We start from the raw sequence: 15911 nt of genomic DNA on the forward strand, positions 1-15911 counted from the left end.
GCTCATGGGTACTGGATAGAAGGGGAGCAGACCAGACAGACGGACACACACACAATAAACACATCATCTATTGCAAACAGTTTTACTTATAATCAGCAAGTGATAACTCCACTATTCTTGGTGTGTAAAGTCCATTTACAACTCCTTTCTACAATGCAGATTACATGCATTGTATCAGTGGGATCAGATTCACCATGTTGGGACAATGTCGCTAACTGTCTGACTAAATATATTTGCTAACCTTTCTTATTATAAATATTTAACTAGTACTCAAGCTGATTCAGTAACAAAGAGAGTGTTTAAGTTCATCATAGCGTTGAAGGGTTAAGCTTTTAAATTCGGCCTGAAGCTGTGTAATAAAGTGTCAGATGAACCTAGAAATAAATTGCACTAATGAGAAAACATACATTTTTGTGTGAACTTACAGGCTTCCCTGTCGTTACATAAAAAAATCACCAAATACCAAATGTCACCCTGATCTGGTTTGGAAGTAGAATAGTGAAATAACCATGAATGTTGGGTTTAAATGACTATCAGCTCAACATGCCTATAGCAACTGTTTTAATTTTATGTTTTTTTTTATCATTTTTGGTCTTGCACAGCAGAGAACACAGTTCAGTAATCCAACTAAATGCGTGCAATATCTGTTGTAAAAGTTGACTTATTGATCCTGGCTCTGTAATGGATTTATTTGGATGGCATTTTGTAACATGATCTGCTACTCAGTGATGCTCATCTAAACTGTAAGCTGTTGGCTGCTTTGAGATTTATTGGATTCATTAACTGCTATAAACTGCACATACTATTATATTAGAGAGAGCACTTTTTAACTGCTAGAAGTGCGATCCACAGTTCTCCGCTCTCATATGTGGCAATTGATGACATGTCATTAGATACTGTTGTGACACGTTTAGCAGATGGTAAGCTGTCATGGAAAAATTTGGTTTCTTGTGGTCACTCTTGTATTGCAGAGTGCCATACCCTTCTGCAGTGCCCTTTTTATATACAGGAAGACCCCATTATATGCTTCCCTGCCCATAAATAGCTTTTTTGGGGGGGAGCATTCCCCACACTTGTATTGTTTATGTACAAAAATGTTGGTATAGTTTTGAAGCCATGTTTAACATTACCATTTGTTTTTGTTATAATTGAAATGCACATGGGGAAAATGCATTGGAAAGCTATTGTATTTAACTTATCCTTTAGTCCTGAAGTTCGTGAAACAGGGTCACGGGGAGCAGGAACCTATCCCAGCAAGTAATGGGAACAAGGCAGGATACACCCTGGACAGGACACCGGTCCATCACAGGGCACACACTGACACAAACACACACACACACCTTTTCCCAGAAGCCAATAAATCTACCAGTATGTCTTAAGGCAGTGGTTCTCAAACTGTGGTACGCGTACCTGCAGTGGTACGTGGCGTGCCGCCAGGTGGTACGCCAGATGACCCTGGACGCTGTAAAAATCGGGACGGGTTTTTATATTTTGTATTTTTATACGTGTCGAATACGCAGCCTACGTACTACGATACAGTGCGCGCTAATACTTCAGTGGACACAAGAGATACTCTGTAATTCTATACCACTCTATAGGAATGCGTGCTACGGATGCAAGTGACCAATTGTATTGAAGAAAAGCTACTGTATCTCCAGCAAATAGGGAGAAAGGAGAATGTATGTGATTTTGGAACAATGCCAACGTTGTAAACACAGGAATGCATAGAAATGCATGCTACGAACGCTGGTAATCTTATGAGCACAGGAAAGCGTGAAAAATAACAGAAAAATATTTAAGAACTGTTATAAGTTAATTTGGGGAAAAATACACTGAACGTCTCTGTGTTTCTCTCCCATGCACATGAAATAAATACTTAAAATAAACACTGAAATAAAAACGGAAATGTGGAAAAATGCAAGCTTGCGGATTGCTAAAGCAGGAGAAAAAGCTGCTGAACAGCTCAACCTGCTGCACCCCCTGAAAGACAGTCATTCATAGAATTATTGAAATTAAGGATTATATCAAAAGTACGCTGACAGACCGCTTTAAGATGCGCAGATGTTTTTCACTGCAATTAGATGAGTCTGTAGTCGATTTGGCCAATTTGCTCGTTTACGTTAGATACGAGTTTGAGGGTACGTCCCGTGAGGACTTTCTGTTCTGTAAGCCACTACCAACAGGAACTACAGGAGAGCACGTATTTCAGCTTCAGAATGAATTTATCGAAGAGAATGGCATTGACTGGATAAAATGTGTCGGGAGTTTGTACAGAGCAATGACAAGCCGACACAGCGGTGTAGTTGCACGAATTAGAGAGGTTGCTCCAGAAATTAATGGTTTCATTGCAACATCCACCGCGAGACCTTTGCCATCAAGAAAATGCCTGACGCTTTAAAATCTGTTAAGACTGTTGTGAATTGTATCAAGGCTCGAAAAATTAATTCACATCTGCTTTGCTCGACTAAACAGGCTCACCCATCTTACTGAAATGGTGCTTTTTTATTTTTATTTGTTGTTGTTTTTTTTCTGTAAAACACTTTGAGAAGCCACATTTTAATATATCAAACAAAGTTTATTATTATAATATTTATTATATGTATGTGTGAGTGTGTGCATGCACACTCTTGTTGGTCATTGAGACTTTCTGGGGTTCCTATGAGAAGATGACTTGTAGGTGGTACTTAGATGCTTTGGTTGGATTAGGGGTGGTACTTGGTCCAAAAAGTTTGAGAACCACTGTCTTAAGGCACCCGGAGAAAAACCACACCAACAAACGGAGAGCAAACAAACTCCCAGAAAGCTTCCCAGGAACTGAACCCATTGTGAGGCAGCAGTGCTAACCAAAGCATCACCTTGATGCTCCTTAGCATAACAATCTTAATTTTATTTTTTTCCCCTGTGATTCTAATGGTCACAGCACCGATGGTAATCATATTTACTTGCCTCTGTATTGAATATTGGATATCCTTTATAAGCCACTTCACTGGAAAAAACTTTTCTCTGTGAACGCAAAACAGAATATAATGGTGACGGAATTGTTCTAATTACGAAAGGCATTCAATGCTTATTTCACATATTTTTGGTTATTGTGATGAGTATTCAATTATTGGTATGATATATATGTAGTACATAAAGGATCTTGTTGCCAGACCAAAACTCTAGACTAATTTAAGGGCATGATATTGTTAAACATAAAGGGATTTAATTTGTGGAATAAGCATGATTTGATATCTTAGCCCAGTGTCTACAGATGTTTTTCTTTAGTGTGACTGAATAAAATGTATGCATTTTCTTCTCATTAAACATCTTTGTCTTGTAGTGCTGGGAAACAAGAAAAAGGTTTTGTCCCATTCATCAGACAGCTCCATCAGTTCTTCAGATTCTTCATCATCCTCTTCTTCGTCTTCCGAGTCTGATAGCGACTCAGAGGAGAAGTACAAATCTCGTAAACGGAAGAGGCAAACAAAGAACAAGCATTCAAAGAGGAGAAGAAAGGAGGGAAAAAGGAAGGAGAACCATACCAAGAGACATCCTTCAAGCCAGAGAAAGTGAGTGTTGTGAATCATAATCATGCCTAATTAAATTCATCATGCAATCAAATACATATGTTGAAATTTGATATGTATCAATTTTTCCCAATTGTCGTACCAATAAACAACAAATTGATGGATTATTTGCTGGCATTTTATACATATATATTGCTTTTAACTGAGGCTGTTTTCATGCTCAGAATATTTTACATCACTCAACAAAAAAGACTTGAAGTTACTTAATGCATTTACATAATACATAAAACATTATTTGTGGGACATAATGTGTTTTACTCAGTATATTTATGAGGCTTTTTTTTAAATGAGAGTTTCTTGACATGTTACACCATCCATTGAAATTGAACATTTGTATGATATTGGTTTACATTAAATTGTAAAAGTTTTGTTAACATGGAACATAATGCTAACAATTTTGATGTTACTTGACGTTCACATCCTCTGAATATTTATGCAAGCTTCTAAATTGCTTTATTTGCCAGTAAAGTAGTGATACATTTGAATTCACGAATTTAATGATAAATAAAAATGAAAAAGTACTCCTATTTTTTGGAAGTTCTTTAAGTATTTCACATCCAAGCTGTGTCAAATTTAGCGCTAACCTTTCCAGTTTCACACATGTAAGTTCCAGTCCACAATGGACCTTTCAGAGAGTGTAGAACACTTAGCCTTTGGCTCCATTCATAATGATGTGTTACCTCTGGCCTCATTTTGAAGATCTGCACAGACATTCAGTCACTGAGAGGCTGAGATTATAATCTGTGAATTGTGCAAAGTATTTGAGTTGGCTGTGAAGTTATAGTTCAATTGCAAACATGATTATTTTGGCAAATAAGTACACTGTTGTTTTGAAATAAAACAGAAGTCATTGAATTAATTTCTATCATTTTCAGTTGCACATAAAATGTATTAATCAATCATCTGAATCAATTCTTTGTTGCAGTTATGAACATGAAGCTGTAGATGAGGAAAAAGAGAAGGATCTCAATATGAAGAGAGAGAAACCTGTGGTACGGCCAGAGGAAATCCCACCTGTGCCAGAAAACCGATTCTTACTGCGGAGGGATATGCCAGTTCAGGTGTCCAAACCTGAGACGTAAGTAGAATTGCTTGATATCTCCTGCACAATTAAAGGCATTTGTATTTAATGTTTGCTGCTGTTCTGGGCCGGCCACTGCCATAAGCAAAGTGGGCAACTGCCTGGGGACCCGAGGCCTTTATTGGCCATCGATGGAGTGGTGGCTCTGTGGCTAAGGATCTGAGCCTGTGGCTGGAAGGTTGCCGGTTCAAATCCCGCAGCTGGCAGAGGAATCCTACTCCGTTGGACCCCTGAGCAAGGCCCTTAACCCCAGCTGATCCAGGGGCGCTGTACAATGGCTGACCCTGTGCTCTGACCCCGAGCTTCTCTCCATGTCTATATGTCATGGAGAGCAAGCTGGGGTATTTGAAAAGGCGAATTCCTAATGCAAGAAATTGTATAGGGCTAATAAAGTGATGTTATATACAATTTCTTGTTTTAGGAATTTGTCAAAATGTGCAGCACCGCATATTTTTAATCAGCACATTTAAATGTGAGAGACAAATTCACTTTAGCGGCTCTTTCTGTTGCTGCTGTGGATGATCCTAATGGAAGCCCAGTCAGAAAAATGACCAGTCATAGTCAAGTACGTAATGTGTTTTTGAAGCTCAGAAAAGGAGAGCAGGATAAGGTTTTGCATGGCCCTCCTGCTGCTGACCACTTTCTGTTTCAAATAATAATAAATAATAAATATTTTTCTCATTTTCTTTTCTCTGTCTACAGTGCACAGCTTGAGAATTCTTCAATTCCAAATGATCTCAAGCCAGCAGTCACAAAATCTGGACGTAAAATTAAAGGCCGGGGTACAATGGTATGCACCTTCTCTATTAAAACTTAATTTTTTATTGATGTTACTGTCCAGCATATGTTCTTAGCTTTGTGCTTAAAAGATACTTTCAGGTTTTTTTGCTAGTTCTTTGAAAGAGTTCATGTAAATGCATATAAGGTTTAAAGTTCTTTAAAGTGTCTTTGTTTTCCTCACTATCTTGAAATCAGTACATTGTCAAAACATATTATTTTAGTTCCTAAATGAAAACCATGGTTCTCTTTAGATGGGATTGCAAGCTCCTACAAAAGTATAACCTTGAATTACCTTTATAGCCTTGAATTTACTCATCTGGTTGTTAGGAGTTATGTAAAGGTATTTGCAAGTTCTTGTCCATAATACTAAACCTCAGAGACCCTCTATCAACCTCAGTGGCTATGTATGTTTCAAAAGAATCTTATAGCTATTGTACATATTTGGTGTGACCTTGAAGAACTTGAGATTTAATTTCTTTTAATATTCCCAAAAGAACATACATATTTTGCAATTGTCCTTTTCTCCCTTTCTCCACATTTTTATTGATATGTCAGCTTTCATTTTGATTGTTAGACTTTTTTCACAAAGCAAAAACCTTTTATGTTGCATCTGGACAGATAAGGTGCTCAAGTCAGGGAAGCATAATGCAAGCGTAATGTGGAACACCTCAATTTGTCATGGATAGTACAGATAACACAGCCGTGTCAATTTACAGAGATATCACACTCCTCCTCGATCAAGATCTCGTTCCAAATCTGAAGATGATGGAGGAAGCAGTGAAACTCCGCCTCACTGGAAAGAAGAAATGCAGCGAACAAAGACATACAAGCCTCCTACTGGAGAGAAGTGGAGTAAAGGAGACAAGTATGACATTTGAGCATATTGAGTAACATCATTACATTTTTATTTTAAACATACCTTTTACCCATTAGGAGGAGTATTTTTAACTCATTTGGTACAACTTAATAGTTTAAATACCTCTCTCATTAACTGTTGTTTGTATTTGCAACTGATTCTCTATAAATTCTCTCTTAAAAATAACTCTTTGAAATGGTAGGGTCTTGTTTAATTTCGGTCTCTAAACCCATCTTTTTCAAATTAAACATTATGTTAGTAATGCTGTTATATGCTATTATGGAATTGCTAAATTGCATGTGCATTCTTTACAAATTGTGCAGTTTTGTATACATCCAATTAAAGGTGTGGTGCGAAATGTGTAATTATACAGTACAGTCTAGACATTATGCCACTAGGTTATTACAAAACTGCTTAATTGTTTGCACCTGGTTGAATAAGCATGTTTTAAACTATATGTGCTAAGATTATACCTGATATTTTTTACTAAACGTTCTCAATTTCCTGTTTAGTTTTTTTAGGGATACCATTGTATTATATTAATTTAAAATTTAAAAGCTTATTAAGTGATTCATTTTCTTCAATATTTAAATGTATATAAGTGAAAACGAGTTAATCATGGTAGTTTTTTAGTATACTTTAATGGAATCAGTTAATTTAGATAATGGTTTGTCTTAAAATTCAGTCTTTCCACTGAGGGTATTAATTTTGACTTAACAGATTGAATGACCATTATTCAAGCAGATGGGATAACAGAAGTGCTTCTCCTTGGTCAAGGTCCTGGTCTCATGAATGCTTCTCTGATCACAGCACTGAGAGATCCAGCCAACCCAAGAGACGCAGGAAAGAAAAAAAGAAAGCTAAACACAAAAAGAAGTCAAAAAAGCAAAAACATTCAAAGAGACGCAAGATTCTCAAAAGCAAACCTAAAGATTCTCCCCTGTCGGAAAATGGGTCATCCCTCTATTCAAGCAGGATATCCAAGTTTTCCAGCCATCGTGAAAGAAGGTCTCGTTCTTTCTCTACATCATCCAGGCGCTTATCAAGAGAAGAGTGGTCGGATTCAGACAAGGTGCGTCATTCCTCTCCTTCTTCCAGAGACTCACACTCCTACACAAGGTCAAAAACCAGATCAAAATCCTACTCTAGAAGCAAATCAAGAACAAGATCGAGGTCCTCTTCGAGGTCAAGAAGTGTGTCCAGATCCAGATCCCAGTCAAGATCACGTAGAAGGACAGCTTCAAGATCCCCACGTAAAGCAAAGCTAAATAAGAGCAGCAAAGCAAAGGTGGATCATCCAAAACTAACAACCCTTAAAAATGAGAAAGTTGTGAAGCCAGAAGTGTCTGAGAGTGTTCCTGTTTTACCTTTAAGTGATAGTCCACCGCCTTCTCGATGGAAGCCTGGGCAAAAGCCTTGGAAACCTTCCTATGTCCGTATTCAAGAAATTAAAGCAAAGACGGCACCAACAAACCTTGTACAGGCTGGTCATACAGTGAGCAGTAGTAAGGAAAATGATCACTCATCACACCATAGTCAGCACAAAACTTCAGACAGTGAGAGAAGCAGTGATTCAAGAAATTACAGTAACAGAAGCTATAAATACTCAAGAAGGTCACGAAGCAGGTCTTCAAGAAGTAGATCATATAGCAGGTCATGTAGTAGATCTAAAACGAGGAGTCATTCAAGATCCAGATCACATTCTCCACTGAAGTCTGAAAGTCTATCTTCATCATACAGTAGATCAGATTCATATGATTCATACAAAGAATATGAAAGGAAGAAAAATTCCTCAGAGAGAAAAGAAAAACATGTCTCTCATGTAAGCAGTCCTGAATTAAAAGACAGTGACAACTACGTGACTAACAGCAAAAAACGTGATGTAAATAAAGAAACTCAAAGCTTATCCTCTTCAGAGTCTACTACTGACAGTGAAAACGCTGAAATTGACAGAAAGAAACAGGATGATAGAGAATCCAAGATCCAAAATACAAAATCTGCTTCCCTGTCAGAAGTAGATAATGTTCAGACAGCAGATCCAAAGCATGAAGAACCAAACACTGGCTCTGTTGTGGAAGAAAAAAAATCTAAGTCTGAGTGGGACAGCGACAGTGATAGCTCGAGAAAAAAGACGAGTGTTAAAGATAAATCATCTGAGGCACAGCACATAGAATCACATAGGACTGATGAGAAAGATAGCGTCAGAAAGGTGTTTCCTATGAGTAAATGGGATACAGAAAGTGAAACAGAAGGTGAGACAAAGAAGAGCAATGTATCTGATTCTAAACTCTCATCTGGCAAAGAAGAGGGTGAAGCAAGCTCTGAATCAGAAAGTGAGGGCCTTATCTCACTCAATAGCAAAACATCAGGTAATGCTTCATCTGAAAATTCAGATACTAATATAAAATCTGTTTCAAAAACTCCATCTGTCTCTGTTGTGGAAGGGTCCAACATAAGTACAGGAAGTGAAAAGCCCAAGACTAAGAAAAAAGCCAAACGTAAGCACAAACACAAAAAACGAAGTTCAGCAAAGGCAGACTCAGACAGAACTAAGGCCAAATCCAAAAGTAAGAAGGCTAAGAGAAAAACTCAGAAACGCAAGGAAACATTCCACTGGCAGCCTCCCCTGGAATTTGGTGAAGAGGAGGATGATGAAGAGGAGCAAAACCAGCAAGTCCAATTGAAAAAGAACTTATTAAAAGAAAGCGCAGTAAAACCAAATGGAGGGCATTCTTCCTCCAATTCTGAAGATAAGGAAAGTAAATTTAACACTGACAAAAGTCAGGTGCAATCCAAAGAAGTTTGTTCATCACAATCAGTCTCTCATAGTGTGAAAGATATTGGTGAGCTGACCAAAAAAAAGCAAAAATCAAAGCAATCCTCTGAAAGTTGCAAAAAAGCTGAAAACACAGAAGAAATGTCAAATAAATGTGATGCAACAGATACAGAAAGACTTTTGCCAAAGACACCAGAGAAGCCAGACTCATCAGATGACACTATGGAGATCTGTACACCTGAACCCAATACTCCAGAAAGGGACCATCAGATATCAATTATTTGTGGGATTTCAGAGATGTCAGAAATTGCATGTCAAAATAGTGAGTCTAGCAAGATTAATACAGAAAGTGAGTATAGTTTAAAAACAACTCCTGTAGAAAAACCTAAAATGCAACAGAGGCACAGCATGCCACCTTCCACTTTGTTGGTAAATAATGGTCCAGAGGAAGAAAATGTCAAAAATGAGGTTCCAGGAGTAGTTATTGATCCTAAATGGAAGCCTCTTATGGGAATATCTAATCAGCAGTCAGTCAGCACCATGGCTTTTGGTGAAATTAAAACCCTTGATCACCCAGAATTAGGGGAATTTAAACCTCATGGTCTCAGGATAGAGATTAAAAGCAAGAGTCGGGTTCGGCCTGGATCTCTGTTTGATGAAGTACGGAAGACAGCCAGACTGAATCAAAGACCGAGGAACCAAGAGAGCTCAAGTGAGGAGAGATCCCCATCTGTTGGTAACAAGAGTAAGTCACGGAGTCGGACCAGATCTCTCAGTAAATCCAGATCTGTATCGAGTCAAAGAACAAGATCAAGGACGAGATCCCTTTCCTACAGCCGTTCACGTACAAGATCAAGAAGTTCCAGTTATTCCTACAGGTTGGTTATGCTGTTGTACAGTGCATTTTTTTTATTAAAATAATGTATTAGTTATTTCTTCATATTTTCATTCAGTAATTTTCTTTTTATAATTACTGTATGCATGATTGAAGAATGTTACCGTTTAATATCATAGAAGGACTTTAAAGATTTTACAAAGGTGTTCACCAAGATCAATTGTAAAAATTGGTAGTACAGTAAATATTTATTGTATTCTACCTTACCACACATAAAACCAATACTTTAAATTGCATTTGTATCAAATTAACGTTTTAATTTCTTTATTGCACTTGGTTACATTTGTAACATTGGTAGAACTATATATTATTTAATGACTGTTGTCTTGAAGTTGTGTTTTTGCTTCTTTGATTTAATAAGGAACCCCAAAAAATGTCTTGTCAGAAATGAAAAGTACGTTCAAAATCGAGGTGGGTTTTCAGAGCAGTAGTTGATCAGTTTTGTCCAATCACAATGCTACAGGAGACTCATTCCACCTTTTGCACATATTAAGTCAAAGCTGGTAGACATGGACAGCTGTTTCTCTTTCATTAGTGCTCCTCAGCTTGACAGCTTTGACCTGTGTGGAGGATGTGTACATGGATCACTAGGAAGACTGATTAACAAATCTCTATTATTTATAGATCCAGAAGCTACAGCAGAAGTCGTAGTAGGAGACGGTACAGCAGAGATCGATCCCTGACACGGAGCAGCACCTACAGGAGTTATCGAAGTCACAGGTGAAATTTTCTTTTCATACAGTCTGAAGGCATTTTTAAATGATGTTATAGAATAAAAATAATTAATTGTAATATCGAAAATAATAAAATGTTGTTAAAAATATTCAGTACCTTTTTAAACACTAACATTATTTTTGCACATTGTTATATCAGCTTATTGTGCTGTAATTTAAATTAATATTTTTTTTGGCAATTCCATTGTTTTTCAACTTGACCAAATAGTCAACTGAAAAATTCTGATTAATACAGATCATTTATACAGGAGATCATTTACAGGAACAATTTAAGTGAAGCACCTTGCTCAAGGTCAACAGTAGTGTCTCACATGAGGTTAGAAAGATCTCCTTAAACATTTTTTAACCAGCCAAATTTTATATTTAAACCATGTGCACTACTGTTTGCTAGTTACATTTGTAAAATATTTTTTTTTTTACTGTGTTAGTATTAAACCTTGATAAGGTGCCCAATATAATTTAAAAAGCAGTTGCAGACTCAATCATTTACCAGACAGAAGTGTCAGGTATACTTCTGGTCGTTATATGTTGCAGATAAAATTGTTACAATATCAATGCAGTGGCTAGCTCTACAATACTAGAAACCAGTTCAATCTGTGTGCAGCACAGTAGAGTACAGGTTATCACTGCTGCCTCACAGATGTCAGTTTTATTCCAGTCTGGAATATCTATCCCCCTTTTCAAATAATTGCTGGCAAGCAATTGGTATAACGTCTGTGCAAGCACTCCCTGTGATAGACTAGCATCCTGTCTAGAATGTAGTTCCTCTTGTGCTGTGTGCTTCTGGAATACACTGCATTTTCAAAAGAACAAAATTGAAACCATGTGAATTTTGAAGCCTTGTATAATCTAACGTGTGTAATTTATATTTATTTTTCTTTTTGTGTCAGCAGCAGGACTTCAAGTAGGAGTCATTCCAGAAGCAGGTCATATGATCAACGTAGAAGGTCCAGGTATGTAATACTGAAATACTGACATATAACTTGTAAAAAAAAATATTATTTTGATATAATGGTAGATGGACTAAAAAAGCATTTTTGGGAGAAAACAGTTTATTTTACATTTGGAATTATCCATAATCTGATGTCATATAATTGTGAATATATATATAAATATATTTCTTAAAACGTTTTCTACTAAAATCATTTTTTGGTATTTCTCATGAGATGAAGTTATGATTTTGGTTTATGTTTATCATGTTACACATTTATGTTCAATGTGACTCAGATCATGAATTAATGAGTGGTATGGTATGTACAATATAATACATTTTATATTTGAGTAATTCCATGCATACATAGGAATGTCCAGATTGTTTCCAGTCAGGAAACTCAACATAAGTGAATTCTATATTCAGTTTTATCACATTGTTTTCATCTCTGGTGAGGGTATCTTACATCTTAAATATGTTTTGTTCGCTGAATATGTATTCAATCAGGTCACACTCGTATGACAGTGACTATAGCCGAAGTAGCTGGAGCAGTAGGAGAAGGAGAAGTTACAGTTACAGGAAGTCAAGAAGCTATGACCGCAGATCCAGGTACATAAACCTGTGAATTTTGTTAGCTACCCTAACAGAGTTTTGGGCAAATTAAAATCTCTTTTATTCCTTACAGTATTATCACATTTCTGTTGTTTATTATGCCTGAAGTAATCTTGTGTATATGTGTTTTTGTATAAGGAAATAAGTGATTGTTTTCAAACATTGTTTTTACATTTTTTCTGGGATTTTACATTTTGGATTTAAATTTATTCCAGAATAAACGTATTCACACTTTTTAACAAAGAATAAGCTGCCCTTTTCATATATTTTTGTGATGTCATATTGTACGGTGTATTTTTCAGTGTTAATTTATATGAGAAAATTCATGGTGTCTCTAATTTAAGAACTTTATCATATTATTAATTCTATCATACGTAATCTTCATGGTTTTCCGTTTTTATAACTATGAAAGAGATATTGGTAATCCGAATAAATTTCACAAGCTAATATAGGTATGCCACATTTACGAGCATAAGATTTGCTATATTCAAAGAAAGTATTCAGAGTCTTAAGTAAAATTTTCAAATATCTTTGGCCATGGCTTTTCTTGAGTGTATTTTCTCAGTAAAATAACATTTTCTCAAATACGTAGAGACATGTGAATGATCACATTCCTTATTTTTAACCACAATGGCATTTCCTACATTCAGCAGCAGTAGTAAGAATTAAAACCTATGTCTCATAAATAAGTATAGTAACAGGTATTTTTTTCCCATAAACGCATCCATATCTCATTTTTGATATTTCATGGTAAAATATACATATACATGCACAATATTACATTCTATAAATCTTTTTTTTTCCCTTCTGCAGGTCATACCGTTCCTACAGTAGAAGTGATCGCAGTTACTCACGCCATCGGAGTCGCAGTGCTAGCAGCAGATACAGCTGATGATGCATAACACCACATTATCTCCTGTACATAGGCATTCAGTTTATTAAGAAGAATACTTTGCTTTCTGGATCTGGCATTTAATAGAGACACTTGACATTCTAAGCGGTACTTAAAAAGCTCAGAACATGCACAGTGTCTACAGTGTAGTGACCATGCTCTGGAGGAATGATGCAGCTCTCACTGCAAACATACAGATGCTTGGCAAGTCCCAGGTGTCACTAGGGAAGGGCCTGGTGTGGATCTTTTGGCTAATAATCAGGCCCACTCAAACCAGGCTTGAGCCATTTGTGTGTCATTTAAAGGGAAAAGTTTAATGTTGGCTTATAACCCAGAACTAAATCCATGATGTCTGGATGGACCTGTACTCTGAATGAGTGACTTTGTAAGTTGAGCCCCAAGTCAGGTATAATGTGAATTTTTGGATAACCAGCTACTGTATATACCTTGTGGTATATTTACAATGGGAAAGTGAAATGGGTATATGTAAAAACTTTTATACATATATAAAAAAAGATTTTTAATGTTTCTGGATTGTATTTTCCTTTTTTACAGTAAAATTGAATGTATGTTTCTAGAATGTTAAAAAGTTCTTAATTGCTTAATCAAATATGTTGAGCTTAATCCACAAATCAGTAATAATTACAGTAGTGTTGCCTCAATATCTGCATATTAGGTGTTTTCAGGTTCTTGTAAAGATGCCTTAATCTGCTTTTTTTATAAAGTAGTGAGGAAAATTAAACGAATGGGTATTTACAGAAGGGAATAGCCTTTTGTTCCTTAATTGTGATGTATTAATCTAAACATTGGCTTCAGCTTCACTTTATTTCTTGCCATTAATTCTTAAACTATTCTGCTATGAATGTAAAATAAGATTAAAAGAATTCTCATTCATTCAACTTTCATTCTTTTTCCATCTTTATCTAAAAGACTTGCTCAGTGGCTTGCAGATGTTTTCTAATAAAGTTTTCAGTCATTTATGATTTTTTTTATTTAGAATTTTACTCTGAAAATGAAGTCAACAATGTCATAATTTACTGGTGCAGTTCTTTGGTTATTAATGTGATTTTAATGAAAGCAGCCACTTTATTTTCTTCTTTCCTCTTTTTATTTTAAGTGCATGTTTAGTGCTGCACACTACAGGTATGTACATCTGACAAGGTGTACTGTAAGTATCCTTCAGTATTTTTAGCTCACACTGATTTTTTTCTCATTTACCAATTAGGCTGATGCTTTTGAAATGGAGAAACACCTGCTCTGACCACATCAAGTATTTGTTCTACAAATGTCAGTCTAATATAGTGAGATGAATCAGGCCTGGGTCCTACTCTTTGGTCACTGTGCTGACCCATCCAGACTTACTGAAGTACCAAACTAGGATATCCAAGGCTCTTAGATTTCCCTCCTGTGCAAAATAGTGCATTGAAAAACAGCTCTTTACACTTCAGGTGATTGCTTAAAAAAGATGCAACAAAGTCAATATTTTTTTTCTTTCTCAGATGTCTTCTAACAAAGGTGGAGAAAATAATAAGAAAATAGGTCACATAATGAAAGTCAAGGGCACAAACAGTAGCAGCTTTGAAGCTGTATCAAATTCAGTTCAAGTCCTTAGAGATGTGCATCCTTATAAATCTAATGAAGAGGGAGCAGGGAATCAACAAGACAAGCTTAATGTAGATCTGTTTCTCATCAAAAACCATGCAGTTCATTCTTTGAAGCATCATAAGAGCTTATTCAGAATGGCATGTTTTGTTGTTAGCAAAATAAGTCCATGTAATTTTAATGTCTAAAATTGAAGTTTTAAATACTGAGGATATTCATTAGTCTTTATTTTTATTCATTTTTTAATTAATGTGTAATTGCATTACAAAATGCACAAAAAACAATAGGAAATGCACCTTTGCTGAAATGCAGTATTTTTCTATAATAAAGTTGCTTTACAAAATGAGTAGATGTTGGGATTTGCATGCTTTTATGTAGAGAGTTTGGAGGGGGGAGCAGTACTCTCATTTCTACTCTTATTCTGTGAAATGGCCAACATGTTTTCTTTTCACATTTCAGCATGGAATTAAACTTGAACTCTACTTGTTCCATTATGCCCTAATTTGCTTTGAAATGCACATCTCTCAAAATGCAAGTGTTTCTCTCCTTTGTTAGTTTTACACATGTTCTGTACATTGTACTTTCACAGTTGCATCATTATTTTCTGTACAGTCCAGATTGTGTCCCAAAGCATTCTCATGTACAATGCTCTCAACATAAACGTGTTGTTCTTTTTTTTCAAGCGATTTAGTAAAAGCCTCTCTTAGCTTTAGTGTCATTTTCATGGTAAAAAAAACACCACTTCCACCACATGGGGAGCTTTTTTCACACTTTCATGACAATGAAGAATGAGGTGAACTCTGTATCTGTTGGTTTATATTTCCTGTCTGTGCACAAAAATAGTTACATGTTTTACTTCTACAACTGACATTTTGACAGCCTCTTGCCAATTGTCACATACAGCTACCTCTAGCAGCCTGAAATTCAAATGTTTTCATCTGCTCATAAGACACCCCTGCTGTGTTTGCAATATTTTACCTTTGATGCCCAGTCTTAGTTCTTTCTCATGTTTTTTCCTGGTTTTTGAGCTGCAGCTCTGCTCATCATCCCAACTTCTCAAAGATCTCTTAAAAAAGATGTTACTGGTACATGTTAGACATGTTGACTGCTGATTAGGCAGAATTGAACAGACTTTAGGGTAGTCTTTTTATTAACTCTTATCCCTTCTTTCTTAAGTCTTATT

The 15911-nt window shown here is 36.2% G+C and overlaps 1 protein-coding gene across 5 annotated transcripts in view; it reads left to right on the forward strand.

Annotated features, from left to right (window-relative positions):
• nktr (natural killer cell triggering receptor) overlaps positions 1-14025 on the forward strand; it is a 42117-nt gene extending 28092 nt beyond the window's left edge. For 3 of the 5 annotated variants that reach the window (XM_015354179.2, XM_069191209.1, XM_069191210.1), the window contains 9 exons: positions 3323-3551; positions 4495-4647; positions 5353-5440; positions 6147-6295; positions 7007-9940; positions 10582-10677; positions 11582-11644; positions 12130-12231; positions 13048-14025. In XM_015354179.2, coding sequence (XP_015209665.2) covers positions 3323-3551; positions 4495-4647; positions 5353-5440; positions 6147-6295; positions 7007-9940; positions 10582-10677; positions 11582-11644; positions 12130-12231; positions 13048-13126 — 3893 coding nt within the window. In that variant the 3' untranslated portion in view covers positions 13127-14025. The remainder of the gene's footprint in view (positions 1-3322; positions 3552-4494; positions 4648-5352; positions 5441-6146; positions 6296-7006; positions 9941-10581; positions 10678-11581; positions 11645-12129; positions 12232-13047) is intronic. The other 2 variants (XM_069191207.1, XM_069191208.1) reach the window with 2 other exon arrangements.
• Positions 14026-15911: the final 1886 nt, after the last annotated feature.

The sequence above is a fragment of the Lepisosteus oculatus genome, chromosome 6, assembly GCF_040954835.1.
Source record: "Lepisosteus oculatus isolate fLepOcu1 chromosome 6, fLepOcu1.hap2, whole genome shotgun sequence".
Lineage (NCBI taxonomy): Eukaryota > Metazoa > Chordata > Actinopteri > Semionotiformes > Lepisosteidae > Lepisosteus > Lepisosteus oculatus.